General features: G+C 50.0%; 1 protein-coding gene across 1 annotated transcript in view; it reads right to left on the minus strand.

Annotated features, from left to right (window-relative positions):
• ANKRD27 (ankyrin repeat domain 27 (VPS9 domain)) overlaps positions 1 to 19,646 on the minus strand; it is a 77,566-nt gene that overhangs the window by 25,496 nt on the left and 32,424 nt on the right. The window contains exons 5-17 of the mRNA XM_011948800.1: positions 19,114 to 19,268; positions 18,358 to 18,417; positions 18,217 to 18,270; positions 18,069 to 18,134; positions 17,908 to 17,984; positions 16,787 to 16,908; positions 15,408 to 15,486; positions 14,451 to 14,583; positions 5,750 to 5,842; positions 3,082 to 3,209; positions 2,441 to 2,523; positions 1,118 to 1,233; positions 276 to 368 (exon numbers count right to left, since the gene is read on the minus strand). Of these exons, the coding sequence (XP_011804190.1) occupies positions 276 to 368; positions 1,118 to 1,233; positions 2,441 to 2,523; positions 3,082 to 3,209; positions 5,750 to 5,842; positions 14,451 to 14,583; positions 15,408 to 15,486; positions 16,787 to 16,908; positions 17,908 to 17,984; positions 18,069 to 18,134; positions 18,217 to 18,270; positions 18,358 to 18,417; positions 19,114 to 19,268 (1,259 nt within the window). The remainder of the gene's footprint in view (positions 1 to 275; positions 369 to 1,117; positions 1,234 to 2,440; positions 2,524 to 3,081; positions 3,210 to 5,749; positions 5,843 to 14,450; positions 14,584 to 15,407; positions 15,487 to 16,786; positions 16,909 to 17,907; positions 17,985 to 18,068; positions 18,135 to 18,216; positions 18,271 to 18,357; positions 18,418 to 19,113; positions 19,269 to 19,646) is intronic.

Here is a 19,646-nt window from a genome sequence, read left to right on the forward strand (position 1 = left end):
TTAGTTGAGACGGGGTTTCACCATGTTGGTCAGGCTGGTCTCGAACTCCTGACCTAAGGTGATCTGCCCACCTCAGCCTCCCAAAGTGCTGGGATTACAAGCGTGAGCCACCGTGCCTGGCCTAACATTCTTTCATATTCAAAAAATTTACACACCCAGTGTTTCAATAATTATCGACACAAAATACATTAGACTAATGAGATATCATGACTTCTCTACGAGTGGGAAAAGGTGAATGCAGCCCCTCCGCCCCGGGAACAGCAAGGGCCACTCACGTCCTCGTGGCCATAGGTGCAGGCCAGGTGGAGCGGGGTGTTCCCGTTGTTGTCCTGCACTTCCGTGCTGGCCTTGTAGTGCAGTAGCAGCAGCTGCGGAGATAAAGGAGAGCGACGAGCAGGGCACAGCTGGCTCCCTGGGAGGCCTGGCCTCCAGTCTTAGCAGGGGGAGGTCGTTTGTTACCATCTTCAATCTTATTTATGCTACTACTCAAACTATACCAACACCCATCCTTCCTGACAGTTTAGAGACTGAAGAAAACAGTCTAAAGCCCCATCTTTTCTTCCCCCAGATGATAAGGAAGTTTTTCTTTTTAGAGAGAGGGTCTCATTCTGTCTCCCAGGCTCAAGTGCAGTGGCACGATCATTGCTCACTACAGCCTCGACCTGCTGGGCTCTAGCAAACCTCCCGCTTCAGCCTCTCAAGTTGCTGGGACTATACGCACACACCACCATCCCCAGATAATTAAAAAAGATTTTTTTTGGTAGAGACAGGGTCTCCCTAGGTTGCCCAGGCTGGTCTTAAACTCCTGGGCTCAAGCAATCCTGCTTTGGGCTCCCAAAGCACTGGGATTACAGGCGTGAGCCACCATGTCCGGCTAGGAAGTTTCAAATCTAAACCTAATGATCTTGTCTAGGAGACCCAGAAAGTCTTCCCAGGACACCCCGGGAGTCCTTGGACTGCCTGACTACTGCTGCAGCAGAGCTGCTGTGGAACGAGGAGGACACAGCACCAGGAGACGGGGGTGCAGGGTAGCCAGCATGACTATACAGTCACCCGCGCAGAACACCAAGCTCACAGGTGCAAAGCGACAGCCCACCACAAAGGCACCACTGCTCACCGTCACGCTCTGGTAGCCCTTCTGACAGGCCAGGTGGAGTGGAGTGGCCCCGTGGTAGTCTGTGGCATTTACCACGGCGCCCTTGGAAACCAGGAGGTCGATGAGGGATGCCTGCCCTGCAAAGCAGAAGGCACAATGGAGAAGGAAGGCACAGGGGACTTCCACACCTTGACTGTAAAACCACAACACGACTGTACCCTCCTAGTCCTGGGCATGAAACACACAGTAGACACTTTTTCTGCTAGAGAGGACCTACAGGTAGTATCAAGTAAGGCTCTGCAGACTCCGGACACATTGGGGTAGACCTTGGAGGGGATCCAGCCAAGTCCACCTCTTAGCAACAAAAAAGAATGGAAAAGAGCCTTATGCTTCCAGAGGTTCCATGACTCATCAGTTCCTAAGATGGAATATTATGCAGCCATTAAAAAATACAAGTAAACATATTCTTGCATAGTGCTAAGAGAAAAACCGCACACAGCAGAATATTATGAGCCCTAGAGCACCACATATTTTATGCATCCACACAAGCACACAAGCACACAGACACACCCCAGACACTCATCAATCACAACGATCTCTGGTAGACAGGGATGGCCGGGGACTCTGGAGGACCTTATGTTTTCTATCTTGAATGTGCACTTTATTTACTTATTTATTTATTTTTGAGACCGAGTCTCACTCAGTCGCCCAGGCTGGATCTATCTCAGCTCATTGCAACCTCCACCTTCCAGTTCCAGGTTCAAGCGATTCTTCTGACTCAGCCTCCGAAGAAGCTGGGTTTATAGGCGTGCGCCACCACGACAGGCTAATTTTCGTATATTTTGTAGAGACGGACAGGGTTTCTCCACGTTGGCCAGGTTGGTCTCGAATGTCTGACCTCAAGTGATCTGCCTGCCTCGGCCTCCCAAAGTGCTGGGATTACAGGCATGAGCCACCATGCCCAGCCAAATGTATACTTTAAAAGACAATAATATTTTTTAAAGGCAGGGCCACAAGAACTGCAAGCTGACGATTCTGAGACCGTTCTCATAGTGCAGATTCAAGCCTTCCCTCGCCGGGCCCCCAGCCTGGGGCAGCATTAGGCAGTGTTTCCATGCTGTGGGAACCACGCAGGGGGCTTCACCCAGCACAGGAGGCAGCAGGCTGGCCGTCGAGGCCTGTGGAACATTTGCTCCTCTTCTCCTTCCGGCCCTTGGAGGGTGGACCCATGACGCAGCCCCAACTGCCAACCCCCAGCCCATCAGCCAGGCCTCTCTGCTGGGTCACCTTGGGCACCATCCCGTCGCTGTGACAGCCCCTAGGGGCCAGCCCAGGACCACATACCACAGAGAGCAGCCACATGGAGAGGGGTGTGCCCCCTGTCGTCTCTGGAGAATGGAGTGACAACTGAGGGATCATTCAACCTCCTAAAATACAGAAAGAGACAGAAAACTACACAGGGGAATGGCACAGCAAAGCCTGTCCCTGACCAGATAGGCAGGTGCCACGGAGAGAAGGCGGCCCACAGGATGCCCCCCAAGATGTGTCTCCGGGACTGTCCCAGGGCTCACCCGATGTGAGGAACTGAGGTGCCTGGCCCTGGAGTCTCTTCCCCCACCAACCCTTTAGGCCTCTACATCCAGCAAAATAGCCTGACAAGGATAATGAGAAACCAAAAATCTTACTGGGAACAACTGACATTCCTCCCATTCTAAAACCTTTCTGAGGCTGGGGCAGGCCCTATAACCAGCCTACCCGGGCGGCCAGCGGCGGCCAGTCCGCTGGTAAGCAAGTGCTTTGACAACCTCCAACCTATCTGCTTCTCCAAAGGGGCAGCTGTTATCATCTCCACTGTACAGCAGAGGCAGCTGGGGGGCAGGAGGACAGTGCTTATCTGCAGTCACACAGCGCACAGTGAAGAAGGTCCAGGAGGCCTCCTGTCTCCTGCTTCCTGGCACACTGAGCCTCCACTAGCACCCTCTTACCCAGAGACGAGTTTCTCGCAGTCATCGCAGAAGCAGAGAGGGTGACACATCTTTTGGACGGCATCTTTATCGTGGTCCTCTTGGCTCAGAAGTCTCTCCACTTCTTTCTGGTTACCTGATGCAATGTGCTGAAAAGCGACATCCAAAATGCTATCCACATGCAGGAATTACTCAATTATTAGGAGTAAATTTTTTGAGAGTCCTTTTTCTTTTTTTTTGGATGGCGTCTCGTTCTGTCACCCAGGCTGAAGTGTTGTGGCACAATCTCGGCTCGGTGCAACCTCGGCCTCCCGGGTTCAAGCCATTCTCCTGCCTCAGCCTCCCAAGTAGCTGCGATTATAGGCATCCACCACCACGCCCAGCTAATTTTTGTATTTTTAGTAGAGATGGGGTTTTGCCATGTTGTCCAGGCTGGTCTCAAACTCCTGACCAAAAGTGATCCACCCATCTTGGCCTCCCGAAGTGCTGGGATTACAGGCGTGAGCCACCGAGCCTGGCCGAGAGTCCTTTTAGAAACGTTCATCTACATGTTTATGGATGAAATGATTTGCTCTCTGGCATTTCCTTCGCAATCATCTTGGCGGTGGGGAAAGCAGGTGGGGGGAGATGAAACAACTGCACAATGGTGGCCTCTGCTCATTCTTACTACTCTCTTTATTTCTGGAAATGTTAAAAGTTTTCCATAATTAAAAAAACAACAACATGCCTGGAGTGGTGGCTCACGCCTATAATCCCAGCACTTTGGGAGGCCAAGGCAGGCAGATCATTTGAGGTCAGGAGTTTGAGACCAGCCTGGCCTTCATGGTAAAACCTTGTGTCTACTAAAATTACAAAACTTAGCCAGACGTGGTGGCCGACACCTGTAATCCAAGCAACTCGGGAGGCTGAGGCAGGAGAATCACTTGAACCCAGGAGGCAGAGTTTGCAGTGAGCCAAGATCACACCATTGCACTCCAGCCTGGGTGACAGAACAAGACTCTGTCTCAAAAAATAAAAGCAAAAACAAACAAACAAAAAGTGACAAAATTCATAAAGCAATAGGAATGGTGGGCAGACAATACATCTCTGAACATCAGTGTGGATTTTGCCACCTCACTAGAAAAAGCCTCAGTCCTGTTCCTCTTGTATTCTTTTTTTTTTTTTCCCGTGAATCCCTACAGGGTGATAAATAACAGAACTTATTTATTTTTTTTTAGAAACAAGGTCTTGCTATGTTGCCCAGGCTGGAGTGCAGTGGCACAATCAGAGCTCACTGCAGCCTCAACCTCCCAGGCTCAAGTGATCCTCCCACCTCAGTCTCCCATATAGCTGGGACTATAGGTGCACACCACCAAGTCCAGCTTCATCTTGTATTTTGTTTATTTATCATTATTATTTTTATTTTTATACTTGCTATGGACTAGGTGATCCTCTTTTATTCTATCAGAGCCTCAGCCTACAATGGAAAGAGAACAGCTGCAATGAGCAGGAAACCCTATCAACACACAAACCTGCGGAGCTCACCCTGTGCTTCCTGGACATGCTTCTTCCCCGGGACCCACTCTGGCTCCAGGTTGCCTGGAAGCCCAGCAGCCTCCCCCAGGGGGATCTGCCCTTGCCCAGCCCTCACGGACTGCCCTGTAGGCACCTTAGCGGCCTCCCTGTGGCTAGTGTCTGAGCAGAGAGCTGCCCCCATGTGCCAGGTGACCAGACCATCAGAAAGTCAGGTACCGTGTTCCCAACCCAGTGCACACACCCACAAACATCTGACAGGGGGCTCCTTGAGCTCAGCGGAGGCATCAGCTCTGCCAGGGCTGCCAGCAGAGGCGCCACTGAGCTGGCCTGGAATAGTATTTCGAGGAACTGAGAAAGCAAGAGGCCTGGCCTGTGCCCACTGTGTGCCGCCCAGCACAGCAACAGCACAGCATGCAGTGGGGAGACGGGGAAATGTGCTGGTCTCACTCTGCCACCCAGGCTGGAGTGCAATGGCACAATCATAGTTCACGGCAGGCTCTAACTCCTGGGCTCAAGTGATCCTTCCACCTCAGCCTCCTGAGCAGCTAGGACTACTGGTGCCCGCCACCACACCTGGCTAATTTTTGTATTGTTTTATAGAGATGGGTACTCATGATGTTACCCAGGCTGGTCTCAGGCTTCTGGCCTCAAGTGATCCTCCCATTTCAGCCTCCCAAAGTGCTGGGATTACAGAAGTAAGCCACCCCATCCAGCCTTGATCCCAGATTTAAAACCTCAGAATTCCTACCACCCATTCTGACTGAGCACAGAATGGAACTTCAGGGTTTATGCAGACCACCACCCTGATGGATTTTTTTTTTTTTTGAGACAGTCTCTCTGTTGCCCAGATGAGAGTGCAATGGCACAGTCTCGGCTCACTGCAACCTCCACCTTCTCGGTTCAAGCCATTCTCCTGCCTCAGCCTCCCAAGTAGTGAGACTACAGGCATGTGCCACCACACCCAGCTAATTTTTGTATATTTAGTAGAGGCGGGGGTTTCAACATGTTGGCCACACTGGTCTTGAACTCCTGACCTCTGGTGATCCACCCACCTCGGTCTCCCAAAGTGCTGGGATTATAGGCATGAGCCACCATGCCTGGCCAACCCTGATGCTGCCAAGAGATGCAGCATTCCTCACCCACCTTTACCCACAGAGATGTCTTGGTGTCTCACCTTAAACAGGCAGTCGGTGGGAGATGAAGTCATCTGAGAGAGTAAGCTCATTCTCTGCTTAAGGAACAGCCTGTCACCAAATCCCTCAGACTCCTGTAGGAAAAAAACCAAACACACCACGAGACATGGGTGCAGATCCTTCAACACACAGTGCCCCAGCAACAACCCCGGCTGAGCAGCATCAGCTTCCAGAGCAGTATCGGCTGTGCCTCTCACCCGCCTCACACAGGACCTGCTCTCTGAGACGGAGGACCAGCTGACGTCAGGCAGGGAAAAGGGCTTCCTGGAAGCGGAGGCTTTGACAGTTGCTCCCGGCAGGGGAAGGGGATGGCGGTGGCACCCTGACTGCATGTATATGTGGAATGTGCCATCTCCAGCGTGGAATGCAGCACACACCATCATCCTCCAGATGGAAACTCACATTGCCCTGGCCTCCCTCCCTCCTCAAGCCTCTGACCAAATGCCTGCACAACCCAATACCCTCCTGTCTTATCTGGGGCCTTTGGGCAGGAAAGCCATTTTACAAGCTGGTCTCAGTTTCCCAGTGTCAATCAGCAGGAGAGAGAGGGGTCTTGCTTTTTGGACGTGCCTATTAAATAATATGGCCACACGGCCAGGCGCAGTGGCTCACACCTATAATCCCAGCACTTTGGGAGGCTGAGGTGAATGATCACCTGAGGTCAGGAGTTCGGTAAGAGCCTGGCCAACGTGGTGAAACCCGTCTCTACTAAAAATACAAAAAATTAGCCGGGCGTGGTGGTACACACCTGTAGTCCCAGCTACTTGGGAGGCTGAGGCAGAAGAATCACTTAAACCCGGGAGACAAGAGGGTGCAGTGAGCTGATATCACACCACTGCACTCTAGCCTGGGCGACAAAGTGAGACTCCATCTCAAAAATAAATAAATAGGCGAGGCGCAGGGGCTCATGCCTGTAATCCCAGCACTTTGGGAGGCTGAGACGGGCGGATCGCCTGAGGCCGGGGGTTCAAGACCAGCCTGGCCAACAAGGCAAAACTCCATCTCTACAAAAATACAAAAATTAGCCAGGCATGGTGGTGCATGCCTATAGTCCCAGCTACTCCGGAAGCTGAGGCATGAGAATTGCTTGAACCCAGGAAGCAGAGGTTGCGGTGAACCAAGATTGTGCCAATGCACTCCAGCCTGGGGACACAGCAAGACTCTGTCTCAATCAATCACTCGATCAATCAATCAATAAAATGGCCACGAGGCCAAATCCAGGAAGATATACGGGGAATTCATGACACAGATAGAGATTAACTACTCCTCCATCTCTTTGGGTGTTTCAAGGATCCACCCCAATTAATAAGTTTAGATCTTCATATTGCTGGTAATGTTCACCTAGATACAAAAATCTAGGGCTGGGTGCAGTGGCTCGCTCCTGTAACCCCAGCACTTTGGGAGGCTGAGGCAGGAGGATCACTTGAGCCTAGGAGTTTGAGACCAGCTGGGCAACACAGCAAGACCCCACCTCTGCAAAAAAATAAAAAATTAGGCTAGTGTGGTGGTGCATGCCTGTAGTCCCAGCTACATGGGAGGCTGAAGAAGGAGGATCACCTGAGCCCAGGAGTTGGAGGCTGCCGTGAGCCATGATCATGCCACTGTACTACAGCCTCAGTGACAGAGCAACACCCTGTCTCAAAAAGAAAAAAAAAAAGGCAAGGGCCGGGCACAGTGGCTCACACCTGTAATACCAGCACTTTGGGGGGCCGAGGCGGGTGGATCACTTGAGGTCAGGAGTTTGAGACCAGCCTGACCAACATGGTGAAACCCCTCTCTACTAAAAATACAAAAATTAGCCAGGTGTGATGGCACATGCCTATAATCCCAACTATTCTGGAGGCTGAGGCAGGAGAATCACTTGAACCTGGCAGGTAGAGGTTGCGGTGAGCCAAGATTGTGCCACTACACTCCAGCCTGGGTGACAGAGCAAGACTCCATCTCAAAAAAAAAAAGGCAAAACTCTATTTTTCATAATACTTTATGAAATCATTTCTAGCAAGACAGTTTGATGCTCCCTTGAGCACCTGCAACCAAACCGTGTAATGACAAATTCGCTTCCTGAAAAAGGGTCTTGGTGGGAAGTAAAGGGAATTTCTTCCAGCCAGCAGCTGCCAGAAGACCCCCAAACCCTGACAGATTTGTGGAATAAGGATGTCTCTTTACAGCCCTCTAAGTTTTGACTTGGAGGTCCACCGAAAGATAGAGCCGACAGCACCTCTGGGGATAGGCCATTCCTGGGGTCCTCTGCCAAGCAGGGTCCTCCCAGCGGTTCCCCCGAAGGGTTAACTTAGCAAATGAACACCAGCACCTGAGAGAGGCGCTTTTGCCCCAGCTGCTGTGCACTATATAAAGCTCTAACAATCCGCTTTACACCGCGATTCACAGCTGAGCAGCTTAGGGTCAGAGAAACATCACACATTGTTATCCGGGTAAATCCAGCACTCTTTCTGCAACTCTGGTTAACGATTTAGACAGCAGTGATGAAAAGAGGTAGGTCTCCCAAAACTGAATCCTCAGGGAAGAATGAGCTATTGGAAGAGGTGGGGGGGACATCAGCAAGGACTTAGTAGAGAAAGGGGTAAATCCTTTTTATGAGAAACCCAGTAATGTAAGGAAGGCCAAAAGCATGCAAAGCTGCAGCCAAGAATGGTACAGGTTCTTTCTTGTCTTTTTTTTTCTTTTATATTTTTTTCTTTTATTTTTTTTTGAGACAGGGTCTTACTCTGTCTCTCAAGCTGGACTGCAGTGGTACAATCATAGCTCACTGCAGCCTTGAACTACCAGGCTCAAGTGATCCTCCCACCTTAGCTTCCCAAGTGGCCGGGACTAAAGGTGTGCCACCATGCACTGCTAATTTTTTGTAGAGATGGGGGTCTTGCTATGTTGCCCAGGCTGGTCTCTAACTCCTGGCCTTAGGTGATCCTCCTGCCTCAGCCTCCCAAAAGTGCTGGGATTACAGGCGTGAGTGACCAGGCCCAACCCAGATTCTTTCAAAGTTCTCTTTTTTCACTCACAAAGGTAACACTAGAGTCATCCCAGCCATTTATTTTCAGAAAGCTGAAGTCTTCATTTATGAACATGTTTAAAGAATGTTGAGTGGGTGTGGTGCCTCATGCCTGTAATCCCAGCACTTTGGGAAGCTGACGTGGGAGGATCACATGAGTCCGGGAGTTCAATCCCAGCCTGGGAAAAATAGCGAGACCTCGTCTCTACAAAAAATTTAAGAATTAAAAAATTAGCCAGGTGTGGTGGCGCACATCTGTAGTCCCAGCTACCCAGGAGACAGAGGAGGGAGGATCCCTTTGAGCACAGGAGATGGAGGCTGCAGCAAGCTAGGATCACACCACTGCAGTCCACCCTGGGTGACAGAGCGAGATCCTGGCTCTAGGAAATATAAAATGCTATGGTCATCTCAAGTATATCTTGCAGAGAAAATTTCCATGAGACTACATTATATAAAATCAATAGTAAAATCTAACTCGATGTCCTCATATTTAATCCTTAATACTTTTCAGAAACCTCTTCTGCTGTGAGAAGATACACTTGGGCTTTTTCCCGAGGAAACACCATTGATCCATAGCAATGACTCTCCACATTCCTAAAGGGAACTTCATTACTTAAACCAGTGAGCAGCTAGGCCATGATACAGACAGAATCATAACAACAAGGAGGCCACCACGCCTGCTCTGTCAATTACAGACCGCAGTAAATAGATGAGCACCTCTCAATACCTGCAGGGTGGGCTTCACAGCCAGCCTGAGGATGATGCATACCTGTTCTCAAGGTTTCACCAGAACCAACCATACTCCATCCAGGAGGGCAGGACCAGGGTCCAACATCCTGACAAGAGGGGTGCCTTGGACTGTGACCCTCCCTTGCCCATCTGAACTAAACACTATTCTTAGGGGCATTCTTACACCCCAGATGCAGAGACAAAGAGACGTGCCCAAGACGTCTGAGCCTGCAGAAGGAGTGGACTCAGGCTGGGCGCAGTGGCTGGCGCCTGTAATCCCAGCACTTTGGGAGGCCAAGGCAGGCAGATCACTCGAGGTCACGGGTTCGAGATGAGCCCAGCCAACACAGCGAAATCCCATCTCCATAAAAATACAAAAATTAGCTGGGCACAGTGGTGCGTGCCTGTAGTCCCAGCTACTTGGGAGGATGAGGCAGGAGAATCGCTTCAACCTGGGAAAGGCGGAGGTTGCATTGAGCTGAGATCGCACCACTGCACTTTGGTCTGGGTGACAGAGCAAGACTCTGTCTCCCAAAAAAAAAAAAAAACTAAGGACTGGACTCAAACCCTCAAACCAACACCAGCACGAGAGAAGCAACCTCTCAAATACTACTCCCAATCTGCCTGCAATATTTTCTGAAATAAAAAGAGGTGTGAGAAGCCAACGGATACCATTTGGTCAGCCACCTCCTTACAACCTGGTGAAGGCCTCCACAGAAAGTGAGAAAGCAGAAGACAGCCACGCTATGGGGGCAGCTAGAGGACGGGAGTGTCTTCGAGAGGTGGACACTTCCTTCCAGGTGACCAGAGACAACCCAGGCCCAGCAAGGCACAGCAGTGATTCCTCTGCAGGGCAGGAAAGCCGGCCAGGGAGTGAACTCTCAGCCCAATCAGAGTGCAAGAACCAGAGGGCAGGGCGGACACCACTGCAGGCAGAGTAAGAGAAACACAGGTTCCCAGAGCCTCAAAGAAAACAAGTCAAACTCAAAACTCTTACTCCCCAGCCATGGAAAGGAAAAGAAATTCTGATGCTGCACACACGCACAGGTAGAGACACAAGAGCGCACACACACACACACATTCTTTTTCATTTCTTTATTATTTATTTATTTATTTTTGCTGTAGAGACAAGGTCTCACTATGTTGCCCACACTGGTCTCCAACTCCTGGCCTTGGGTGATCCACCTGCTCAGCCTCCCAGAATGCTGAGATTACAGGCATGAGCCACTGCACCCAGCCCACACACATACTCTAGAATGTTGCTGATTTCCCCCTAAATATGGAAACAAGGCAGAAGAAAGTAACTTTTCAAAAGAGCCACAGCCAGCCACATCTGAGATGCAATGGATGACCCCCAATTTCACTGGCCGCGAGTGGGGGAATCAAATCAGACTTCAAAGAAGAGAGATTAATTCTTCATCAACTACCTGAATACTGTCAACGAGTACAGCGAGATCGTGACCTAAAATTTTGGTTAAAAAGGTAACTGTGTCCGTTTCTTGTCACCGCCAAGTCATGTGGAGGCGGAGGCTCGGGTGTATTCAAGATTCAGCTGCACCCATGACCCACCGCCACAGCCAAGGAAGGCATTGCACTGCTGTGCCTGTGACCTACTGCCATGGCTGAGAAAGGCCTTGCACTGCTGTACCCATGACCCACTGCCATGGCCAAGGAAGACATTGCTGCTGGCAGTGTAATGGACGCTAACACTGCTTTATGAGGGGTGCTGAAGGACACCCTCATCCACGGTGGCCTAGCGCATGGAATTCACAAAGCTGCCAAAGCCTCAGACAAGTGCTGAGCCCATCTTGGTGTGCTTGCATCCAACTGTGACGTGCCTGTGTGTGCCACATCGGGGAGACCCTGGGTGCTGAACACCAGGTCAAATTAATTAAGGTTGATGACAACGAGAAATGAGGGGAATGGGTAAGGCCTCCGTAAAACTGACAAGAGAGAGGAGACCCTATGAAGGGGCTGGCTGCAGCTGTGTAGCAGTTAAGGACTATGACAAAGAATCTCAGGCCAAGGATGTCATCAAGGAGCGCTTCATGTGCAAGAAATGAACGAATAAAATGCTGGCTCACATTCCTCAAAAAAAAAAAAAAAAAAAGACATAATTGTGTATGTATAGAAAAAAAGACAAATGCTAAAATATTAATAAGTGTCACCCCTGGCTAGTAAGTTTACAGGAAGTTTTTGTTGTCTTCACTGCCATTTTATAGTCTGCAAATATTATTTGTAAGCAAACATTAGTCTTTTAATCAGAAAAAAATTAAGCTATTCTTTTGGGGAAAAAAACGGTACTCTCTCTATATATATATACATATGTACATACATATTTGAGACAGAGTCTCACTGTGTCACTCAGGCTAGAATGCAGTGGCGTAATCTCGGCTCACTGCAACCTCTGCCACCCGGATTAAAGCAATTCTCCTGCCTCAGCCTCCCGAGTAGCTGGGATTACAGGTACCTGCCACCATGCCCGGCTAATTCTCTTATTTTCAGTAGAGACAGGGTTTCACCATGTTGACCAGGCTGGTCTCGAACTCCTGACCTCAGATGATCCACCCGCCTTTGTCTCCCAAAGTGCTGGGATTACAGGCGTGAGCCACCATGCCCGGCCCAGCACACAATATAATTTCACTTATGTAAAATATACATGGGTAGGAAAAAGACTGAAAATGCACGAACGTGTTAATAACGAATGAATGCGATGGAACTGCCTGTACCTGAGGGTGCCTGGACAGGCTGATGCTGTCTCCCAGACGCTTTACCTCATCATTACTTTGAGAGATTCGACATCAAGCTCTGACAAAGATGAATGTTCAATCCTCGGTACTCTCACCTTGTAATACAGAGATCTTTTCATTTTATTGATTTCAACTTTGTGATTTCTGTGAGTATGATCACGTTTTACTCATTGGTATGTAGTGAAACAGGCCAGCAGGACAATTGTGGTTCAAGATTCTGGCGACTCACGCAGAAATATAATCGCACACCCCCACTCCAGCCAACACTCACCAACAACAAAGCAAATAATGGCAAGGCCACCGAGTCCTCAAATTGCACACATTAACGGTCTCACTGACAGCAGCGGTGGCCCATCGGGAGTGGCTGCTGCAGACGTAAGCTGCAGTGGAGGAGGTGCGGCCAGAGTTGTGCACTCTGCAAGGCCAACAGGAGCCAGGAACAGGCGGGAGCCCCATCTCCTACTGAGTTGGCAGGGCGGGAGCCCTGAACTCCCAGAACAGCTGCTGCCGCCTAGCCGCAGCTCTGGATCCAGGCACCTCTGAGCTCTCGGGGGCCCAGGAAGTGCCCCTGCCCCAGCAGGCTCATAAGTGCCTGCTCCCGCTCCCCCTACTCCTGGCACCCACTCCTCCCCACTCCTGGCACCCACTCCAATTTTGGAGCAAAGGTGAGGCCAAGTCAGGTACTGTTACAACCCAGCCAGGTGTGCGCATGCTTGGGGTGACGCTGACACGCCAGCCTCCTGATGCCTCAGACCCCTCCAAGATTTTGGGAGCTGATGAGCATGGGAGAGTGGCCAAGACAGGGGCTGAGAGCAGCTTGGCGTGGGCCTGCAGGTGCCCCTTGGCACAAACAGCCTGGGCACACTGGCCAGCATGCTGACGGTGGCAGAAGGCAGACAGGCTCCCGAGCGGAAGGGCAGCTCCCAAGTGAAGCCCCACCTTCAGAACAAGGACAGCCTGAAGCCTGGGGGCCGGCTGTCAGTTCCAAGTGGAGTCCACGGCCCAGAGTGAGAACTCATGGTGCTTTTTCCAGGCCCACCCATGGACCAATCAGCACATACTCCCTCCCTTCTGAGCCATAAAAACCCTGGACTCAGCCAGACTCAGACAGATGTTGGGACTACTAACTGTGGAAAGGAGCTACCTACGTCGAGCCTCTTTGACTCGTCAGGACGACCTGCCTGTGGTAAGGAACTGCCCACTGTGCGTCTCCTGAGAGCTGTTCTGCTGTTCAGTGAAGCTCCTCTCTGCCTTGTTTACCCTCCACTAGTCTACGTACCTCATTCTTCCTGGACATGGGACAAGAACTCAGGACCCACCAAATGGCAGGACTAAAAGAGCTGTAATATAAACAAAGCTAAAACATGCTCCCAACTCACTACACTGCAGGTGACAAAAAGGAGAGAAGAGCTCTGGCCCTTCAGGGAGCCCAACCTAGTAGTTCCCTGAGTCAGGGCTATGACACTCTCCTTGGGGCTCTGCAGTTCCTGGTCTCTCCAAGCTTCCAGGTGCCACTGTGTTCCCCAGTGCCCACCGTGGAAGCGGCCTACAGTATGCCTGCTCTAGCTGCATCCTTGCATGGAGCAGGACCCTGCAGGAGCAACTTGGAGCTGTCCACACCACCTCAGTCAGCACACCATGCCCGGTTGTGGGCAGTGGCCGGACCCTGCACTTGCTCACATACCCCTTGCCACTCCACACCTGGCTTGCCCAGGGCAGGCGTAGATCTGGGCCAGCAGTGCAAGCCAAGTGCAGCCTACCAGGCCAGGAGGGTGAAACAAGCCCAGCAGGCCTGAACAAAACTCAGGCAAAGGAGCTACCAGCCACAGAGATTTCCGGCTGGAAAGGCGACAGCCCAGGGATTCCGTGACATCACTTCTTGAATATCAAGGTCAAGAAATCAAAATTCCCTACTTCTGGCTTCCCTTTGAACCCACATGTCTTTGGAGAGAACAGGGACTAATGAAGTAGGATATTAACAATGAAAATCCCAATGATAACCCACCAACTTTTACCGCCAACTGGGGGCTTGGTGTTTTCACTGAGTGATTTTCAAGACTCACAGCCCTCAAACAGCTGAGGCCCCATTCCTGGGAGGCAATTTAAGAATCCCTCTGCCCACATACCAACCCCAGCACCCTATCAAGGGAACCATGATGCCCACAAAGGAAGGCCAGGGCAGGGGTGAGATCTTACAGGGGGTTTAGCGGAGAGGCTTCCTTGCCGAATATATTCGATGGCAGCTTCGAATGAGGTCAGGCAGTATCCCAGTTCATCCTTTGCCGAGCTGCTGAACCTGAAGTTTTTGATGTAACTCAAATTTGCCATCCTAATGAAAGGAAGAAAAAAGTTACGTTGCTGTCTATTCAAGTCACACTTCTGCAAAAACAGTATTATTGGCTCGGGCGACTGACCAAATATCTAAAGTGTCGGTTCGCTCAGGGAGCTACCACCACGCTCCCCTGGGTCTCTCTGCAGAGCGTGTGCGATTAGGAACACAAGTAAAATGACTAGCTAGTTCCCTGAAATAGTCTTTAGTAAGCTGATTACTGTAAACTGAGCTGTGGGTTCCAGGTGGAAGATGATGGGTTCGGGGCCAGAAAGAATGGCAATCAGCTTTCTGCTCAACCACTGCCTAGACACTCGTTCCAGAACAAGAAACATAAGCTCTCTGGGCCTTGGTTTCCCCATCAGTAAGTGGATGGATGAAGCGGGGGATGCTCCACACCGAGCTCATAACAGGTGTCCAACTGAAGGTGGGCTTCTCCTAGAGTTATATTAGAACTACCACAGGGCAGTGCTGCTTTTTTTTTTTTTTTTTTTTTGAGATGGAGTCTTGCTCCGTCACCCAAGCTGGAGTGCAGTGGTGCCATCTTGGCTCACTGAAAGCTCCACCTCCTGGGTTCATGCCATTCTCCTGCCTCAGCCTTCTGAGTAGCTGGGACTACAGACGCCCGCCACCATGCCTGGCTAATTTTTCTTGTATTTTTCAGTAGAGATGGGGTTTCACCACGTTAGCCAGGATGGTCTCGATCTCCTGACCTTGTGATCCACCTGCCTCAGACTCCCAAACTGCTGGGATTACAGGTGTGAGCCACCGTGCCTGGTCAAGCGGTGCCATTTTTAAAAGAGCATATTAACAGAAAATGTTACCAATTAGGGATCTCTGTTTTCACAAGCAAGTATAACAGGACTGATAGCAGATCATCAGCACACATGGTCTCCAGGTTCACTGCAAAGAGGAAACACACATTCAATGCCATCATGAGATTCAAATGGACTGACAAGCGTATCAACTCCCTACCACTGCACACCTTGCGAAACCACATATCAAGGAGATCATACATTGGGGAAGAAATGTCATTGCACAAGCTCCTTTACAGTGTCCTGATCAGATGTCAGGTCCAGAGGGAAAAGAATGCCCAGCATTTTCAGAACATGACCAAAACAAGATATTAATAACTCAGGCCAGATACGGCGGCATGCGCCTATAATCCCAGAGATTTGGGAGGCCACGACGGGAGAATGCTTGAGGCCAGGAGTCTGAGACCAGCCTGGGCAATATAGCAAGACCCCCACCTCTACAAAAAATACAAAAATTAGCCAAGTGTGGTGGTGCATGCCTGCAATCCGAGGTACTTAGGAGGCTGAGGCAAGAGGATCACTTGAGCTCAGGAGTTCAAGGATGTAGTATAGTGACCTACAAATGCACCCAGCCTGGGTGACAGAGTGAGACCCTGTCTCTTAAGACCAAAAAAAAAAAAAAAAAGAGAGATGTTAACTCCAAGCAGACCATGCCTTGCCACCCTCCTGGACAGTGAAAGAGCCCAGGGAGGTGGCTACAGTGATACAAAATGAAGATGAGTCCAGAGCCATCACCAAAAGCCTCTTTCTTCCTAAAGTCACTAAGGTCCTTCCTAAGGTCACTTCCGTTTTATAGACACGGAGTCCACTGCCCATGTGGAGTTTCACTTTTCTTTCATTTTGAAATTTTAAGTAATTCATTCATGTTTAAAAATTCAAACAATACAAAAGAGCAAACTGTGAATGTTCCTCCCACCCCTGCCAGCCAGTCTCTTTTCCCAGAGGCTCCTGCAGCTGCTTCCTGCACATCTGTTCAGGACAGCTATGAGCTCACCATCACATCGTGGCTACACAGCTGTCCCCCTTTCTTTGATGCTGTTGGCTGGAAGTCTACCATATGCATTCCTCTTTATTTCATTCGATATACTCAGGATCATCCCTTATCTACACATAGAGCTATATCTCATGTCTCTTCCTTATTGACTTTTTCTTGACTTGTTTTCTTTTTTTTTTTTGAGAAGGGGTCTTGCTCTGTCACCCAGACTGGAGTGCACCTCCAATTTCTGGCCTCAAGTGATCCTCCCACCCTGGCCTCCCAAAGCACTGGGGTTACAGAGGTGAGCCACCGTGCCCAGCCCCATAAAAATCCCTTAAGATAGCATCACTCTTTGCTTTTTCATCTGGATGTAGCATCTACCCCTTGGCCAGGCCCCTTCCTAAGCACAAACCTCTCTGGCTTGGAGACTGTGTAATGAGCTGCACCACCTTTCGCAAGCAGACAAGCTTCTGCTGTGGGGAGGTGCATTTGTTCAGCTGAGCCAGCTCTCTTTTGGCACGAGGTATGTTAAAGCTGTAAAATAATTTGGAAAGTGACAACTTCAGAGCACAGTAAGAGAACTCTTCGGCCTGGATCTAAGAACACATCTCAGGGTCTACACTTCTCACAACAAACCAGAAGGAAGGAAACACAAAAACAGATACTGAGAAGTCATCTGACTCAAGTCAGCGGCAAAACAGAACAGCCTTCAATCCCATTCAGGCTGCCAGGTGATACAGCTGTACAAGAAAGTTGAAAAAAAAAAAAATCCTATTCCTAGAGGGAAATAACCCAAAGAGGGTTGTGGGAGGTGAAACATTTTTGTGTCCCAATGAAACTTAAATTAGGCCAGGTGCAGTGGCTCACACCCGTAATCCCAGCACTTGTAAGCCAAGGTGGGCAGATCATTTGAGGTCAGGAGTTCAAGACCAGCCTGGCCAACACGGTGAAACCCCGTCTCCACTAAAAATACAAAAATTAGCAGGGCGTGGTGGTATGCACCTGTAATCCCAGCTACTCGGGAGGCTGAGGCAGGAGAATCACTTGAACTCGGAAGGCGGACGTTGCAGTGAGCCGAGATCACGCCACTGCACTCCAGCCTGGGTGACATAGTGAGACTTCGTCTCAAAAAAAAAAAAAAAAATTAAAAATTAAAAAAATAAAACTTAAATTAACTCCTAAGTAGGTGCCTCTATGGCAAGGTTCCCTTGGGTGGGCAGGTGGGATGTCCCCTGCATGCAGAACCCACGTGGGCAAATTACATGCCCACTTGAGGACTAGCTGCACAAATCCCCGTGCCTAGTGGCTTCCATCCAGTCGGCGTGCTGGTGCACAGTGTGGGAGGGGGGATGGCTACACACAGTCACCTGTAAAGGGTAGCCCTTCATCTTTGGTTGCAAGTAACTGCGCTGCTCCTCAGAACCAACCATGTCAAATCAGCGTGTCGCCTCTGCCACCAAGAGGGCCTACTTCCAGGAGAAGACAGCGCCCCTGCCTCCGAGAACACCAAGCCGCTGTGGCGCGAACCCTTACCTGAACTCCGGTTTCACACCAATATCTTTCTGCTGAAGATCTTGAAGGCTTCTTGTGATTTTGTTAAAGGCAGCATCCTAACAACAGATTTTAACGAACCTTCAAATTTCTCAAAAAGCACAGCAGGCTTCCATCTTGGGTGATAATAACTGAGAACCTACCTCGCTTGCCTCCATGGTCCCCACGTATTTAAAGATCAGGTCGTAAATTTCATGATGGACGTACATCTGTGGAATCAACAGACCCCATTCAGGGTGTGAGCAGGCAACAGGGTGTGCCTTCCTCCCAGCCACTCTGCCCCAACCTCACCTCCACTGCCTGCTTCATCAGGCTCATCTGGGCCTCCTGCTTGGCAAGCATTTTCTAGAGGGCAAGAGAAGCACAGTGAAAGGGCTTGGATTTGCATGGGGGTGCACCGCAATCCTCCCTCTTGGAAGTCTTGCTGCTTACCAGGTGAGAGTCCCTCAGAAGCTGCTGGAGGCATTTGGTGTAGAGAGCATTCGCTGAGTCCTAAACCACACAGAGCAGAGGGACCTTACCAGTGAGGCCATGACGTGGGAGCCAGAGCAGGTAACGCACCCAAAGTTTCAAGGGTTAACACAAGCTTTATCAAGTCAATTACATGATTTTTCTCAACTTTTATTTTTTTTTTAGGTGTGTATGCATTAAAAGCAGGAGAAATTTCCCCTTGGGGTTAACAAGAGGATAATAATACTCATTTTTATACTTCCTCATGGCTTATACCACTTGGTTTTTGTTTTGTTTTGTTTTAAGAGAAAGGGTCTCACTTTGTTGCCCAAAGTAGAGTGCAGTGGTATGACTACAGCATGCTGCAGTCTCAAATGCCTGAGCTAAAGTGATCCTCCCACCTCCGCCTCCCAAGTAGCTGGGAATACACGTGCATGCCACCATACTTGGCTATATTTTTGTATTTTCTGTAGCGATGGGGTCTTTCTATGTTGCCCAGGCTGGTCTTAAACTCCCAGCCTCAAGAGATCCTCCCATCTTGGCCTCCCAAAGTGCTGGGAAGACAGGCTTGCACCACCATGCCCGGTTAAACTACTTTTATAGTTAGAGAGAAACATTTTTAAAAGACTTCAAACAGTAAGGCAGCACCAGGCAGTTCCAGAGAAAACTGAGGGTTCCCGGTGCCCTGCACTGAACCGAGACAGGGCGCGCCAGGCAAAGGACAGCACGGCTACTGACTATGTGGTGACGGAGGCTCTTCCTCTCGCATTCTCGGAATGTTCGGTGGAAAGAGGCGATGTTTCTGTCAAATCGCTCAGAGTGTCTTCCCAAGAACTCTCTCACATCTTCTATGGTTTTCAGGGAAAAGGGATCTGAGGGTGCCAAAGGCTCTTCTGAAAAAGAAACAGGTCAGGCCTGCTGAAGCCTCTGCTGGTTCCTGACTCTGTCCTATCCTACCCTAGAGGGTCTAGGCCCTCTGGGGAGGAGGGCAAATGTCCTTATTCCAAGACACTGCACAAGAACAGCCCAGTTACAGGACACCCTGAAGTCCAGAGAGCTTGGTCCTCTCAAGGCCTCTTTCTGGGACAAAACCAAACTGTGGGACCATTGGCAAGACCCCAATTCCTGACAGTAAGAGCATCGGGGGCATCCTGCACACTGTTATCTCAATTTTCTGGGGCAAATGAAGAATTATTATTTATTAAAAATAACGAAATCTCGGCCGGGCGCAGTGGCTCAAGCCTGTAATCCCAGCACTTTGGGAGGCCGAG

Source organism: Colobus angolensis, unplaced genomic scaffold, assembly GCF_000951035.1.
Source record: "Colobus angolensis palliatus isolate OR3802 unplaced genomic scaffold, Cang.pa_1.0 Scaffold107, whole genome shotgun sequence".
NCBI classification, from domain to species: Eukaryota; Metazoa; Chordata; class Mammalia; order Primates; family Cercopithecidae; genus Colobus; species Colobus angolensis.